The 18,130-nt window shown below is 31.9% G+C and overlaps 1 protein-coding gene across 1 annotated transcript; it reads left to right on the forward strand.

The window, feature by feature from the left end:
- The first annotated feature begins 4,592 nt into the window (after window positions 1–4,592).
- Window positions 4,593–9,401, forward strand: LOC123225013 (zinc finger CCCH domain-containing protein 55-like). Its single transcript, XM_044648842.1, has 9 exons — window positions 4,593–5,730; window positions 6,116–6,298; window positions 7,485–7,664; window positions 7,750–7,835; window positions 8,030–8,284; window positions 8,382–8,535; window positions 8,670–8,887; window positions 8,974–9,016; window positions 9,114–9,401. Exons 1-7 carry the CDS (start codon window positions 4,808–4,810, stop codon window positions 8,863–8,865), a joined length of 1,977 nt encoding a protein of 658 aa, XP_044504777.1. The 5' UTR covers window positions 4,593–4,807; the 3' UTR covers window positions 8,866–8,887; window positions 8,974–9,016; window positions 9,114–9,401.
- The last annotated feature ends 8,729 nt before the right edge of the window (window positions 9,402–18,130 follow it).

Here is an 18,130-nt window from a genome sequence, read left to right on the forward strand (position 1 = left end):
AACAAGAATCTATATTTTGAAGTTCAAGTAAAGAGAGTAGTGGGCTAGGTTGGGTAGAAAATAAATGTGGGTCTCGACAGAGCATGATGACCCATTGTCATCTCTTAGTTCAAGTCATCATAGGAACATTTACATGATTAAAGTAAAATAATGACCCCCAAGCCATCTTATGAGCATTTACATGATTGAAGCTCGTTATTTTACATTTCTAAATATTGACTTAGAATCTGCCACAATTTAATGTATAATATTGCAAAGACTATGTTTAACAGTTTTATTTATTAATAGATGGGTAGAACAATCAAAATGTTGCTCTCATTATATTCTCATATAAGTTATGTTTCACATGTCACAAATTAGCACTTCTATGGAGTAAGAAATTATCTATATGTCAAACGTTGATGTCTTTATTGACTCAAAATTTAGGATCTACATATCAGGAGACGATGCTTACATGATGTAAGTAATCATTTATACGTCAAATGTCGACGTCTTAGCTTACCCGATGTGAGTTATGTTTTACATATCAAGAGATGAGTCATGATGTAAAATATTGTTTGCACATTATAGGGTGACATCACAATGACGTGAGTTACAATTTGCACATTCATTGCCTGATGTTATTGATATATAAATTATAGTTTGTATGACACTGATCGATATGAGTTAGTCTCTGGACACTAATGGTTGACACCGCCCTAGTATGAGTTATGTTTTTATATTAGATGTCAACACTATTATGGGTAGCGATAAGTTTGCTACATAAGTTAGGGTTTGTACGCTAGGATCCTAGATCTTCAATTTGAGAGTACCATGCTCTTATCTTTATTAGTAGAGATGGGAGGTGGTCATGTGAGAGGTGCATGACCCACTCATGACCTATTCGGTTTATGAAATTAAAAACATAGAGACATAGTGAAATAACTATAAAAAATTTAATTACATTATACAGTTTTAACTAAAATCCATCATAATTCGTTTATAAAACTCATAATACATTCATGTTATATGAATATAAAAATCAACCATACGGGGTTTCAAAGTCACTTACTCTTGTTGGTGACTCACTCATCTTTATTGTGCAAGGGCTTGTGAATTGTTCCTAATAGCACCAAGGTATCTACAAGAAGCACCTAAGGCAATGGAGGTTATGGATGGCTTTAAAGTTTGCTAGGACTCTTAGTGAACGAGATGGGTATGTGGTGTTACAAGAAAAATAACAAAAGTCTCGAAAAGTTGAAATTTGATTTGCTTATATAAAACATGAGTAACGGTTAAGTACAAGACATGTATGGACATTCACAAAAATTGTATCATATCACGATATCACTTAAAATTCGTGATTATCTAAATTTTTTGATATATGATAAGATTATCGGATGAGGTCAACCTATAATAATGAATGCTCTTATACCTACCATACATGGTCATTTATCCAAATTGGATAAAGTCAACACTTTATTATTTTATTTCGGCCCACTTATTTCATAGTTATTACATTTTGGTCCTTCAAGTAGACATAGTCATATTTAAGTCCAATTGTTCTATGGAACTTGAAATCGTGATTATAGATATTGGGTATTTTTCACTTCGCATAATCCATAACCTTTATAATTGAAATATACCCCTTTTGTGTGTGACTCGTAAGATCTTTGTCATTTTGGTAATAAATGAATTTATATTAAATAGATAATTCATTAGTCATCCAAACATAGGCTAAGATTGATCTCTAATTAGACATCATAGCCACCTAACCAACCAACGAAGTGTAAGTGATTGATTTTTACTTATCAATAATACAATTACCATACAATTCGACTCTTTCATCAAATAATATCTTTTTGAGATTGAAGCACAAAATTAATTTCTACATTAGAGAGTCATCAATATATATTGATTGACATCTATATCAACAATTGGACGGTATTGGATTGAGCAACAACTTAATCCTACAATAGTCATATATTTAAGTGGTTGTTGATATGCATTAGTAACATATCAAAGACACCAATTCTCATATTTGAGAGTGATGAATCTTATCCTTTTTATATCTCACAAAATGGTCAATAACCATTATTCTAATAATAATTCTCAATGACTATATTAGGTTTATGTCAAATTATATCGATCTTTATATAAGACGCTTCAGTAATCTTAAGCCAATTGATCACATGTACCATTATTTGTTAGAGGATGTGTTTCACAAATATTAGTAAACCATCCATATAAAATCTTCTTGAAAGGTTAGTTTGGTAGATATGTTTACATAATAAACACTTATGTGTTGCATTAAACTGTCAATAAACAACTTTGACACATAAGATCTGTCACCACCTTTCAATGAAGTCATTTAACATAATGATAGTTTTTACCATATTACTTGTGCCCTCGGTTAGGATAATATCGAAACTATGAATATTTCTAGAATTACTAGATTTTTACGATCGGTTAACATGCACTAATTCCCTATTTACGATTCAATCTAACTACGAACATTCCTATAATCTATAACGAAAAATAATAATGACAAAGAAAAGTCATTTTATTAATAAAAATTAATTTCAATTACATAGGTATGACATTTGGCTTAAGAATATCTATTCTAACAATCTCTCAGTTGTACTATAGTTAATCAATCATTAGTTTAATACCAAAAGACATTGCATGTCTATCTGTTTCTATTTGCAACAAAGGCTTAGTTAATAGGTTAACCAAGTTGTCTTTTGTGTCTACCTTACTAATTTGCACATTTCCATATTGAATAATCTCTTTAATTAGGTGGAATCGTCTAAGATGACATATGTTAGAGGAAGTAAAAATGATACCAATCTAACAAGAAATGACATACCAAGGATTGGTAGAGTTATTAAACTCCCATCTACATATAAACCACAAACATAATTGCATTCAAGTCACTAAAAAATTTGAATACTCCATTAATGGGATGTCGTATAAAATTGAGCACAATGATGTCACTTGTATCATTGTCTTATCGAAAAGGATGACACACATGATCCTTCTTTGTATAACAATTACTTCAATGGAAAGTAGATCATCACCACATTTGGTTTTGAAACACCAACAATTATACAAAGTTTTAGTGAATTCAAGAGGAATAATACCATTCTCAATGGAGAATTAATCTTAAATTCAACACCCACTGTGTAATTAAAAGAGAGTGGTGATAGATCCAGACAAGAGAAAAAGGAACAAGGTAATGCAAATGTTAATCTTGATTTTGCATATTTAATCAATTTAGAGTTATTGACAACCACTAAGTATTGAGTACATGAATATAGGGATAATGTTCCATATTAACTTTTGATTAGGGGTGAGAAAATGATTGATAATTCTTATCAAAGAATCTAAGTATGACGATACAATGAATGTGGAACCATATGAAGATATAGTGAACATGGAATTGAGTATGAAGGTGTGGAGAGTCCAAAGCATGGCAAACTTGTTTGTCATGGTGCTATTCCAATTAACATGCATGTGACAACGAAGATCTTGAATGTTGTACCTCAATTTTTGACACATCAAAGCAACTAGTTCATGACTCATTACAATAGCTACCACATTTTTCAAACCTTCAATCTGCAAGTGTTAGTGATGGTGTAGCTAATTTAACTAATTACCTAATTTTTTTTTTAAATGAAGAATCTCCTTTGAAGAACAATTTAAAGGGCAAAGGACATTTCCTACCCAAGTTTTAGTTCAATCTCAAAATAACACTTGTGATAATTCAAAAAACCTAACTACTAATCTATGAGTTAATTTTTATTAAAAATTTTTATTAAAGACAAAGGTAAAATTATCATTTTTATCATTAAACCTTAAAAAATATATCATTTTACCTTTATAATTTGAAAAGCTATCAATTTTTCCATAGAATTAAGTCTTAAAACTTATCATTTCCTCCCTAAGGTTTGAAAAAATTTTTTAGCCAATAAATCAAACGAGTTGTTGGTGGTCGAAACGCCAGGAGGATGACAAAACATCATCCATCATCCAGACAAAGCATAAAGTCTAGATTGACAACAGTACATCGAGTAGCGTCTTCAATCTAGAAGACAGAGAAGTGTCATCTAGAGCAATGATGTTTTATTGTCCAGAAGTATCATCAATCTAGATACGACGAAGTATCGTCCTTTGGTCTCTGAACGATGAACAACGCTTCATAGTCTAAACGTTGTCCTCCTAACATTCTGGCCACCGATGAATCACCAAATTTATTGGTTAGAAAAAATTTTCAAACCTTGGGGGGAATAGTAAGTTTTTAAACTTAATTCTATGAGAGAGATTGTTAGTTTTTCAAATTATAGGAGCAAAATGATGATTTTATCCTTGTCTCTAATAAAAAATTTTAATAAAAATTAGCCCATGGATTTGAGTAGAAAACTTGTCCTTTGCCCTAATTTAAATATTAAAACTGATCAAAGGAGTATTTTTTCGACTTTTAGTAGTACGTGGATCACAAAGATCTTTCCTAAAGGGAGGGAGAGTGAAATGAAATGTCGAGCATCAATAACCCCGCTCTTTGTTTAACTTAAAAACCCTACTTTCAGTTCCCTCGACACTTCAAAACACTTTGTTTTTTATGGGTTTTTCATTTTTTCGACAGCAGACATCAAAACAAAACCCTCAAAGAACTCAACTTTAACTACAGTACGATAGTAACCCCACCCCCCCCCCCCCCCCCCCTTCTCTCTCTCTCTCTCTCTCTCTCTCTCTCTCTCTCTCTCTCTCTCCATCTCAAAATATACACCCAAGAAAGCAAAAAACTTGGAAAAAAAACCAAACAGAAATGAATGAATTTGATGCAACAAACATTTTGTTCAACAAAATCAGAAGATTAGACCCAGAAAACGCCTCAAAGATTATAGGTTTTATCCTCATTCATGACGTCAAAGAAACAGATTTGTTGCGTTTAGCCGTAGGCCCTGAAACCCTTCTGCAATCTTTGATTATCAAAGCCAAAACTCAGTTGGGACTTTCGGCAAACACTTTATCTGCACCCACTTCGCCTTCGCCCAACCCCATTGCCACACTCGGTAACGCGACAAACAGCAATGTTAACGGCTACCCATTTGCGAATCTATCTCCTAGAGTTAGCAATGGGTTGCGTGAGTTTGCAAAAAACTCATCTTTACCCGACCCAAAGTCAAGTCCTTTTCTTTCATGTGAAAATATACGTGCAGGGTCTTGTTTGGTACCTTCGCATCTCAAAAATGTTGCTGAGAGTGGTAGTGACTTTGTGGATGAGCTTCAATTTAATGATTATCTTTCATTTTTGGATGAGTCCTCAAAAAATGAGGATTTTATTGGTGGTAGCAGTCGACTGGGCTGTGAAGGGGATTGGGGCGGGGGTGTGAGTAATGTAGATACCCATTTTCATAGAAGAAGTTTCTCAGCTAGTGATGCATGTATTAGCAGTGATGATTCAAATTTTAATGTTGGTTATAAGCCTTGTCTATACTTTGCTAGAGGCTTTTGCAAGAACGGGGACAATTGCAAGTTCATCCATAGCCATTTTGGTGAGAGTGATGGAAATGCTTTTCTGGTTGGTTCTCCTAGTCAAATGGAGGGTATTTATCGGCAACCTGAAGATATGATGAGAATGAAAGCAGCTTTGCAGCAGCAGAGATTGGCTGCTTCACAGTTTGCGGCCGGGGCCTCGCCGCCAACGCCTTATGACTTGCTTTTGCTACAACAAAACGATACCCAGAGGTATAACAGATATTCCGCTTTTGCTTTGTTTCTTTGGCTCTTTGACCGTGTTTGTATAGGACTACACATAAATTTGTTTTGCTTTTGGCTAAAAGAATGACCAGAGAAGGCATATTAGAGATGTCTCATTTAGCCTTCCGCCTTTGTGTTGTCATGTATTTATTTTTATAACTATATTATAATTTGTTTGAGTGTTTTTTTTTTTTTTTTGGTATTTAGTTTCGGTGTTGGGTTGGTGTTGTTTTTTATAGGATTTGCAGTTTTAGAGGACTGGGCAGGCTTTTCACCAACATATCTCTATTTGTGTTAATGCAAATGTTTTTGTCTTGAGATTTATTATTGATTGCTAATTAGTTTTGTTTTCATGGCATTTAATTTATCATAGAGCGGCTGCTGCAGCATTGATGTTAGGTGATGAACTTTACAAGTTTGGCCATGGCCAAGCAGAAAGCAATGACTATTTGGCAATGGGATTGGGAGAGAAGGGGAGTTCGGTGAATAGACAGATTTACTTGACATTCCCAGCAGATAGCACATTTACGGATGAAGATGTTTCTAATTACTTCAGGTAACTTACTGCACCTTTTCACTAATTTTTCATTTTTGTTTTCTGAGGATAAAGTAGTGGTTCCTTGACAACATAAATTATGATGATTTATTGATATAGTGCTGCATTAGAATGATTCAAAACTATCTCTTGCTTGGATTGGCACTGAGAAGTTCCAATATATTTTCAAAATATTTTTCTTATTGAAGCATGAGTTATCCTTGAGGCTGGAAACTTATGTTGTTTGGGACTGCAGTCTGTAATTTCCCACCATTTCTACTGTGATATTAGTTTGTTTTTTATTTGAACAATGCTATATGTACACACTTTTGGGTCTACAATTGAGCACATTGTTAATATGTCATCATGTGATTGGGTGTTATTTTATCTTTAATTCAAAATCACCCAATCACATGGCGACACATCAAATGTATACTCAATTATGTACTCAAAAGTATATACACAGTTTTACTGTTTTTATTTTTAGTTTGAAGGGGGTTCTGTCTTGTTTTGCTGTTTCGCTATGATGGCAATTTACCTCTCTCCCTCAGCTGGCTGAGAACAAAAGTTTCTGATGCAAATTTTTTCAATACAATTCTACCTAAGAGAATCCACTGTTGATTAATTGGAAATCAAGAATTGGCATTATGTTGTCTATCAGAGATTATTTGAAAAATGCAAATTTCTATCATTAATTAATCAAAAAGACTTAGCGTGAGTGATATTTGTTTTGTAGCTGTTATATTGTTACAATCTCTTGCTTTCTCCAAATATTTATTTAGGATGAATTTTCTTCCTGATTAAATTTAAAGTCACTGCACATATACTATTTTAGTCCTTTACTGAAGGTCACAGTTTATAGTGCTGCTAAGATGTTGATTGTATGCCAGAGATTATGGAGTGTGATTTTGAGCAAAAGCACCCTTGTATGCATGCTCATGTAAGCTGTGCCTTCCACTTAAGGGAGCGTTCTCTGTGTTTTGTGTTTAAGTTGTTCTTTACAATGCATAGACAAAATGGTGATGATTATTTTGGCTGCTCTGTTAATTGGACCCTTATCTTTCACTGTTGTTCAGAAACTCCATGGTCATTGAGAATATGTTTCACATTTCGTGAGCTTGAAATTGAGAAATTTTACTGAGATCTTTCTCTCTCTCTCTCTCTCTCTCTCTCTCTCTTTCTCACTTTATTTTTAAATGTTTTAAAGCACTTTTGGACCAGTGCAAGATGTCAGAATCCCATACCAGCCGAAGCGAATGTTTGGGTTTGTCACTTTTGTCCACCCAGAGACTGTGAGACACATTTTGGCCAGAGGGAATCCTCATTTTATATGTGATTCACGTGTGCTTGTCAAGCCCTACAAGGAAAAAGGAAAACTGGCAGAGAAGTATGGCCTTCTATGTCTCCTTTGGTATTCCACTCTGTCTATCATCTTGCATTGGAAACTTAAATTGTTAATGGAACTATTTCAGGAGGCAACAGCAGTTTGACAGAGGGAATTTGTCATCATGTTCAAGCCCTTCTGGGGTTGATTCCAGAGACCCATATGACCCTCTTGGTAAGAAAGCATGTATTTTCCCAGCAGTTACCCTGTTAGTGGCTTATTGGCTTCCAGAAAGAATAATAGAAATGAGAATGCATAAAATAACTGTCATAAGATCTTGGTATTTCATTTCATTTCATATCTTTGTTCCCTTTAATTTCTTAAATAATTAAGTAATATAATTTATATTCATTTATCTCCATTTACAGGTGCAAAGATGTTCTACCAAACACAAAACTTGATGTTGAGAAGAAAATTTGATGAGCAACTTGAGCTGCAGCAAGCGATTGAATTCCAAAGTAAAAGGCTTATGAATCTACAACTGCCCAATTTGAAGAATCAGCCTATTAATCATCACCAGCATAGTCTATCAGTTGGCAATTATGTCACCATACCTGCTCATAATGATATCAACCAGAATCTCATTCTTCCATCTGGTGGTATCAACCAAGAAGTGTTGGAAGGTATTTTAATTTATGTTGGCTATTTAATACCATTTGATCAATTATGAGTAATTGGGGAAACTTACATTGGCTAATTTTAATTTGGTGGCTGTCGTAGGTGGTTTTTCAACTGCCAGTATTCCCTCAACTGTCACTGCTAATACAGAGCTACATGCTCAGCTAGAAGCGAAGCAAGCTAGTCTTGAGAAGGGTGGTTGTGGTGATATGAAGGAGGAAAGCTCCAACCCAGTAGGGTGTGATCTCCATGAACGGTTTGAATTCAACCATGCTTTTTGGTTTTCATTCAAGTCCTCATGTACACTGCTTTATGTCTAAAGAGCTGCTTGGTGTTTGGTTCTCTTGATTTTATCTTTGTTCTCATCTTATTTTCATTTTCCCCTTTCAGAAGTCATGGTAGCAGCGTCGAGCTCACTCTCCCTGATAACCTCTTTGCTTCTATAGAAAAGCCAGCTGAGGGTAGCACACCTGACTTATCCACTGCTGCAGCTGTCAATGAAAGCACTGGAATCTCAGCTACACCATCTTCTGAAATTAACATAGAGTTGCCCGATGGTCCTGCTACTGATGTGGCTTCACATTAATATATTTTTTTTAAATGCCAAGGTGCTGCTACTTCTCTCAATCTTTATAATTTCTCTCCTAGTATGATAACAATTATAGAAATTTAGATACACTTTTATTCGTTTCAGGTTTTATGATGGGCATAAAGCTATCAAAATGTCGGTAATAAAGGTAAGCAGTGCTGATGCAGATACCTCTAATTCAGTATGTTTCAAATCAGTTTTGAACATAATCTTTATTCTTTAACACCGTTTCTTTATTCATGCAGAAAAGTAGAAAAGCATATACAAAGAAGAAGAACCCTCTTAAGATGTATAGCCAAAGAATACCTGCACTGAAGAGTAGATCAGTAGAAGCATCAATAGAAATACTACTAACAGCAAACGCATAGCGGATACATAAATGGTAGATGAACTGATTCATTAGAGTAGGGCTATTTCTCTTTTCTACTTTCTAGATGTGTACTTCATAATACAGACTATAAGCCTGAACTACAAGGGATTAAAACTCTTGTTGCACAGTCATAAATAGATAGTTTTCCCCCTTTTACCATCCATCTCTTTCTCTTGTAAAGTTGGCAAAACAGAAAAACTGAGTGAGAAAGTAAACTTGTCTGGATAGAAGCAAACCACGGGAGTCTCAAGTAACCGAAACAGGTAGTTTGGGTACACAGCTGGAAAATAACTCTCCCAGTTAATGCTCTTGACTTTGGAGCAAAACTTAGGAATATTTTCTACTCAGTATGTGTTGGAACTGAATTGGGTTTCATCTGTTTGGTATGGTCAGTTCAGTTTTGAAGGGATGGTCAAACTCAAATGATGTTTTCTTGTTACCAAAAAATTACATGGGTGCATGATTAATCATATTACAGTAGGTATGCTGTAATTCAGTGTGCATCAGGACATGTCTCATGCATTCAATTTAATGAATGCGTTTTGACTGGTAAACCGTGTATTGGTGGCAATGATGAATGCAGTGGGACTATTAGCTTTTGTGGGGGAGCATTTTCTGCAAAATCATGTGGGATGCAGGATTTTCATCTGTCAACACATCATGTGGGCAATTCTTTCTGTGGTGATGATAATACCGTTAAGGGGATTTTATGTTGTGGTTAAGCAAAAACCTGCAAAGGTAAACGGTTTTTTTAGATGAATACAGGATTGGAGAAATAAATAATAAATTGTTTTTATGTATTAAAAAATGTAAGTAATTTGTCTCATCTTATTTGTTACCAGAGGGCCACATATGTGTGCAGAAAGGCTAACATCACATGGGGCTTGAGAGTTGTTTCTGACATTGTCCAATCATATCAAGGAGTGTGAATTTGAATCCATTCTAAACAATCTCGCTAAAATACGGGTATTTATTTTTTAAAATCATAATGAAATAAAGCTCGGCAACGTTGCAATCCTGTAGGTCTATCAATGTTACGAAAAATTTTATTTATTTGATGTAATTAATTTAATTATAAATAAATAATATGACTTGTAAAGAGTTTTTTGTCATAAAAAGAAATTGCAATACTAATTTTGTTTTGGGGCCAAAAGACTTATTTTTATTTAAGTTTTGATATATTTTTAAACTCATATTTGTAGGATTAAAAAAACTTAAAATTTTATTTATAAACTAACTGTCATTAAAATTTTTTACTACAAGTAAAGGTAAAATCGTTATTTTACTAATAATATTAATAAAATATATAAAATTCATTATATTTTCTTCCTAAGTTTTAAAAATAAATAACTTTACTCCTATTTAAAATTTTTTAACTTTCAAAGGTAACATTTTCCTCTCCAAAACATAAGGTTTATTTTCTTCCCCTCTCTGGTCACTAGCGATGACATTTCAGCACCCTACCTCCTTCAATGACGAGGTAATCCAGACAAAACCTTCGTCATCCAGGTTACCTTATTGTAGGCGAAGAAAGAATCAAAGCCAATCGTTGAAAAATGAAGAGGATTTTGAAACCTTAGGGGGAAAAAGTGATTTTTTTCAAAATTTAATTTTAGAAAAAATTATTAGTTTCCCAAATTAAGGGGAGAAATGATATAAATTTTTAAAGTTTTAGGATTTATTAGTAAAATAATAATTTTACCTTTACCTCAAATAAAAAATTTTAACAATAGTTGACCTATAGGTGGGATTTTAGATTTTTCAAATTACATGGATATGATTTTGAGAATACATCAAAAGTTTGGTTGGGGAGGGATTGTAGATTATTAAAAAAAAAAAAAAAAGCCTTTGTCTTTTTTTACATAAATTTTAAATCTAAATTATCATAACTATTTAAATGATTGGTTTAATAAAAACTATATTTCCATTTTTCGGATTTGCATTGATCATAACTGATATTGTGATTTTAAAATTGAAGTTGGAGAAAGGGTTGTAAAGTGAAAAAATATAAATAACGTTTGCAGGGCGTTTTGGGTACTAAATATGATTTAAAGAGAATTTTCTAAAGGCCAAAAAACTTATTCCCATCCAAAGTTTCTTGTATTCTCAAATTAATCCCTATTAAGTATTAAAAACTTAAACACTTACTTGTAGGCAATTAAAATTAATAAAACCAATTAATATTATATATTTCTCCTTTAGGTTTAGAAAACTAATAATTTCTCCAAAGATTAAAATTTAAAATGTTACATTTTTCCCTTAGAATTTTTTTCTTTTCTCCTTTCTCTTTTTTGGTATCATCACCAGTCAGTTTCTCTCTCCATCCCCTTTTCTTCCACTTTTCTAGCACAGTCTAGAGACAACTCATCTTCATCCAGAGAAGGCATTTGATTTCGGGAAAAAAAATGAAAGGAGAAAAGAAAAAAACCCTAGGAGGGAAATATAACATTTTAAAGTTTAATCCAATGAAAAATTATTAGTTTTCTAAACTTAAAGGGAAATAAATAACATTTTATTATTTTTAATATATTACTAGTTAAATAAGTACTTTATTTTTGAAACTTAATTAGTTATGTTAATTTTAACCGTTCATGTATAAGTGTTTAAGTTTTCAATACTTAGTAAGTATTAATTTAAGAATGCAAGAAACTTTGGGTGAGAATAAGACATTTGGCCTTTTCGAAATTTTAAATTTTAAATAGGCCAAAAGACTATTTTCCACCCAAGTTTTAATGCAAAGACAAATACACACCCATGGGATTTGAAAAACTTAAACACTTACCTATAAGTCAATTTCCTTTAAAATTTTTAGTTATGATGAAGGGTAAAATCGTTATTTTAATAATATTATTAAAAAATATATAATTTTATCTTATTTTCCTCTAAGATTTTAAGAACTAACAACTTTATCTCTTTCTAAACATTTCCAGTTTTGAAAAGTGTTTATTTCCCCTTACCACTAGTTTTCTTATCCCCTCTTTGACTACTACCCATCTTTGATGACTTCTCCTTTTTTCTCCATTTGGTCAGTTGTCTCTTACTATCAAAATGGTTGGCTGACTAATGCACGAGATACGACGAAGAGACACAGGGGAAGATCTTTTTGTCTCTTTCTTAAGACAAAGAGATTTTTAGGACATCACTCAATGAAGGAGAAACAACGTTGCGTCATTGTCGGAGAGAAACAACAGTCGACGTCAACTCGATCACCGAGGGAGAGGTCCTTGGAATTTTGAATAATCTGAAGTTGAAGATGGGGTTAACTAAAGTTTTCAAAAGTTTGGGGGATAGTTGAAATGAGAAAAAGATGGAAACCCTAGGTTTGGAGAGAAAATATAACATTTCAAAGTTAGAAAACTTTAGACAGAGATAAAGTTGTTAGTTTTTTAAACTTAAGGGGGAAAATTAATAAATTATATATTTTTTAATATGATTATTAAAATAATAATTTTATCCTTCAGTCTAACTAAAAATTTTAATGGAAATTAACACATAAGTGGATGTTTGACTTTTTTAAACCCTACGGGTATGTATTCGTCTTTACATTAAAACTTGGGTGGGCACTAGTCCTTTGGCCTTTTAAAAACTCTGATCAAATAGCTAGGCACTGACTATAGATCACTTCTCTGATAAAAACTACAATTAATATTTGGGAAATTAATTAAATTACCCATTTTTCATGGGTAATAAAAAATTTACCCCTAATTTTGGGGTTTAAACAAAAATACCTATATTTAAAAATATTTAAACGAAAATGTCTTAAATATCCAAAAGGACATCCTGTAACAATATTAACAAATTTTATATTGGTTAGTCAAAGTGTTTTATAGAGATTACAATATCTACAATTGACATTATACGTACCTCTATTATTGGAACAGATATCAATATGGGATCCCTCTCGGTGTAGCCTCATAAACATAGGGACACTGTCATAATGTCAATAGTAACGAGTTAACAGAGAATCGATAAATGAATGTTGAATTGTGATATAACATTTACGAATAATGTTATACCTACTTGAACCATCATAAAAGGTGTCAATGGGAAAACCTCACGCAATAATCTCTTATTGTCTATATCAAAAGTCAATATAGGATCCTCCCTAGATGGTCCTTCAAATAAAAAACTGACGTTATAACAATATCAATAATCATGAGTTAACAGAATATTAAAAGTATTTCTAAAATAATATTTCCAATATACTCAAAAAGTTTAGCACTTATCTCTGTCATCATTGTCACAAGGAGACTGTAACAACATATATAACTATTGTAGGGTTTACATGTTTGTGTATTTAAATAACTGGATTATCTGGTATATTATTTTCTTTTTTATCTGCACGACAGTATCTGTGCGAATATGAGATTGTGCGTCCTCCATATGAGTCATCTTACCTTCCATACGAGTCAATTAATCTAAAATAAGAGTACCCTATCGGACCAATGTAACATCAAAGTAACGAATAGAGAAACCCTATCTAGTGACAAAGGGATTGTCTGACATGCGCTCGGTGGCAAGGGTATAATAGAGAACGCCAATGATATGCACTCAATGATAGAGATCATAATAAGGGCGTTGGTAGGAGTGGACTCGGTGGCATGAGTGGGCTCGGTAACAGGTCGTTGAACAAGAGCCTTGATATGAGGCGGAGTAACAACCGAAGAAGTAATATCAGAAGGCCCTAATGATGCATCTCCTAACAAGGATGAGGGTGATGTCGATGAAGAAAACTATCTATTCGACATCTCTGTGTATCAGACAATGTCGTCAAACCAATTGCCGACTTTCTCTACCTAAGATAAAACTAACTGGAAATTAACATTGTCTTGCAAATTTTTGTTTAAATGAACTTTGTTATTATACCTTATATATATTTTAATCAATAACAAATGATTACTTATTGCATCTCTAGTGAAGATAGTTGGGATAGTATCCTATCTTGGAATGTCTTTCGTGTGTCACCTTAACATCTAGGTAGATCTTGAAACTGGCATGATATCCATCCATCAATGTAGTGAATCCAACATCTCGTATATCCAAAACTTTAATTTCAACTTAAATCTATTACTCAATAAAATTATAATGGTATTAAATCAATTTTATTTTAATCACAATTTTTTTAAAATTAATAAATGTCATAATTACTTAGAATGTTAGTGGAAATCTCATGATACCATATTATTTTATAAAGTTTTTCTTTTTTTTTACCAGGTTGGAATCCATAGAAATTTAAGAGATATTATCACATATCAATCGATACATCATCTGTCACATCCGTACTCCCCATGGATATGCATTATACCCTTCAAGATAATCAGCCAACTATAATATCTTTTGGGAGATTGTTTTCCTCAAATCATTCCCTAATAACCTCATGTAAAAATAAAACAATAAAGCCAACTTTACAGCATTAGCGTCGTCCTTCCCCCAAGGCCTCTACTGGAAAATGCAACTCAGATCGACTTATATAATTGACTTATGCCTATGAAAATATATATGATGGATCCGATTTGTAGTCTTCAATGAAATATATATGTTAATATCCAATATATAACTAAATTGAAGGTCTGTCATAATGGCAAACTCATACAGATTAAACTTCACGTTAACTTGATTAACTCAAAATCATAACTCACTGTTCGAGTCTGCCTTATTTACTATTCTTAGGATGAAAGAGTGTATTAACACTCCATTGAATCAACTATCCTTAATGTCTAAGAAATATTCGAAACAAGTACACCAAAACATTTGCAACTATCATTTTGTTAATATTTTTTTAATCATGACTCTCACATCTCTATATTTAGGCATAGTAACTTGATCTTGAAGTGTTTTTTCATAGGGAATCTGATTTCATCATTTCCCTCATCCTTTTTTCTCTTTTATCGAACTCCTGTAAAAAAATTAAATTGCAATTACGTTAGTTTTTTTATTAGAAATGATTCAATTCTGAATATAGATACATTATTCAGAAAAACAAACTTTAAATTCAAATTTTACACGCAAAAAAAAAAAAAACCTTAAAATGCAAAAATTTCAATTTTTCCCGTTATATGAAAAATATTTAAAAAGTTCATAATTTTAAAGAAAATATTTCTGCCCTACCAAAACCCACCACGCGAATTCGTGTGGTGGAAAACTGTGGAAAAACGTATTTTGCACCCCACCACACAAATTCGCACGTCAACAAAATTTTCAAATTTACAATTCTACCCCACCACAAGATTTACTATTTAAAAGCTCGTATTTTGCCCCCAACCTCATGAATTCATGTGGTCCCAAAAGTTTGAAAAATACATAAAACCTCCCTTTTTCCGATAAATCTCATCACACGAATTCGTGTGGTCAACAAACATTCGCATGGTGATTGCCGATTTTGTGTGCTAAGATTCACCTCTCGAACTTTGTTTTTCAAATTTCATTTTGACAACAATCAATTTTACAACTAATCTAACACAAAACCCTAAAAAAATTTATCAAAATCACTAACAAATCAAGTAATTTCATCAAATCTTTCAAATTAAAACCCTAAGTTTAAACACCCAAATTTTACATTCAATCGTCTAAATTTTACACTAAAATGCATAAAGACATGATAAGGATTATTTTACAAAACTTTTTATCTATTTTTGTCACCAAAAACATCGCGAAAATCCCTTAAGAAAATCTATCAGAGAGACTCTGCAAAACGTGTGGCTGGGCATACGGTTTTGTGTGGCTGGGAGCGGTTTCTTCTATTTTGGCATGAAAAACATTTTCATCTTTACAGTGAAATAGGATATTTTTGTTTAAAATTCAAAAAGTTGGATAATTTTTTTGGCACCCTAAAATTTTGGTTGATTGTTTAATTTCTCTTAATATTTTATTTCAAAGCACAATGTGAAGTGGTTGGTAGATAATAATTCACAATTGAATATAGAAGCCATAACAACTTCGGCATCTTCAACTATCGCAATAAAAATTATTATTTCCGTAGATTATGGATATTGTTCACTTTTCAATCATTCTCTTCCATTAAATGTTAAAGCAAGGATTTTTTTTTTTTTTTCATATGATAATCTTGTCTTCAATTTTAATCTTCAGTTAGTTTGAACTGAGGATTTTTTTCATAACAGAAGTCTTAGATATTATAAAAGTTAAATACCTTTTTTGTGCTTTTTAAGCGTAATTTAGTTTTAGTTGTTTAAGACGATATTGTTATAATAGTATTTTTTTTTCAAAATTGGAAATTTATTTATATTGATTAGACAGATAAATCTGAAATATGGTAATTAGATTTATAATCACTATACTGAATAAGTCAATAAACACGAGATACAATTACCAAACTTATAATTACTACATCGGATAAGTTAAGATTTCATAAACGTAACAAAATTTTAAACCCAAATTTTATCTCTAAAAATTATAATATTCTATTAATTTTGTTAATCTTGATTAATATAAAAGTATTATCTTATTATCTGTATATAAAGTTTGATATGTGTTGATATATTATATTCTGTTTTACCTATTCTATTTAGTAATTAGCTTTGAATGGATTATTTGTCAAAGAAAAGTGCGTAATATGTTTAAAACTTAAATGCCTTTTTCTTTGTGCTTTCGGACCCATTTGTCACTTTGATATATTTTTTATGTAAAGCATTGTAGAGTGGTCCATGGGTCAGGCCAGACTTAAGGTCCACTACAGTAACAGGTCTTTGAAACAGATTGGGTCATGAGATATTTAAGGCCCATGACATAACCCAATATATATGCAGAAGGGTTGGGTTGGCTCGTGAATTCTAATAAAAATTTAATTTTTAATATTATAATTAATTAATTAATTTTTTAATTTTTTCTAATATTATGTGAATATTACAATGTCGGGCTAGCTCACAAACTTTGTGTCTAGACTCACGACCCGACCTAGAAGGCTCATAGGTCGTGTCTAACACGCTATAGTAACTGACTAGACCAAGCCCTTTTTCCGAACCATGCCTCTAGTGCATTGTATCGATGTATTAAATATTTTAATCATTAATTAGTTTTAATGGATTACAAGAAAAAAATACAAGTTGTTCCTTGTTCTTTAAATTTGTACCCATTAATAAGGTTAGTAGATTCGATACTATGTAAAAATTTGAGAAACTAAAACCGATCAATTTTTTTAAATTATAATTAAATTTTTTTTTCTCTATATGATGAGATAGAGGACATATTCATCATCACTTGAACTTACCTTTATCTTTATAAAAGATATATTGTTATTTTATCTATGATTGACTTTTACTCTAAACTAAATAACTTTTTAAAATAAATAAATAAATATATATTTAAAATCACTTTGACTCTTTGTGATATTTAGGAGAGCTATCAATTAATTTAGAAAATGGGGTATTATTTTTTATTTTTAATCACCAAAATTAGGTAGAAAGAGGAAAAGGGGGCAAGTGAGACAGAAAACAAGCAAAAGAATGAATAAAGAGGAGAGCTTTGAGTACACTTTTTGAATCTACTGGTTTAATTGTTTCCTAGAATGTATTGAAAAGTGCAAGAAATTCAAAGCCATGATGGAGATCAACACAAAGCTGATGTTATGCTATCATGAATCTACAAATATTTGGAGCATATAAAAATGATTACCCTCTTAGTCTTCAAGAAATAAATATATAGATATGATCAAAGTAATATATAATATAACATAAAATGAAAATGAACATTTATATGAATAATGAGTATGATGATAATATTGTAAGTATGCTCAAGATCTTAATTAATTTTTAGGGTGCGTCTGATTTAGCTAATATTTTATTATCAAATATAAAATATTATCATAAAAATATATTACTTTAAAGATTATTAGATATAAATTATTACTATATTTAATAAAAATTGATAAATATAAAT

This window comes from Mangifera indica, chromosome 9 (genome assembly GCF_011075055.1).
Source record: "Mangifera indica cultivar Alphonso chromosome 9, CATAS_Mindica_2.1, whole genome shotgun sequence".
NCBI classification, from domain to species: Eukaryota; Viridiplantae; Streptophyta; class Magnoliopsida; order Sapindales; family Anacardiaceae; genus Mangifera; species Mangifera indica.

Excerpts from the sequence above, each read along its gene's own strand:
- LOC123225013 (XM_044648842.1), top strand. The coding sequence starts at position 4,808 with ATGAATGAATTTGATGCAACAAACATTTTGTTCAACAAAATCAGAAGA. Across the intron at positions 5,731-6,115 it reads CAACAAAACGATACCCAGAG|AGCGGCTGCTGCAGCATTGA; the intron begins GTATAACAGATA and ends AATTTATCATAG. Across the intron at positions 7,836-8,029 it reads AGACCCATATGACCCTCTTG|GTGCAAAGATGTTCTACCAA; the intron begins GTAAGAAAGCAT and ends CTCCATTTACAG.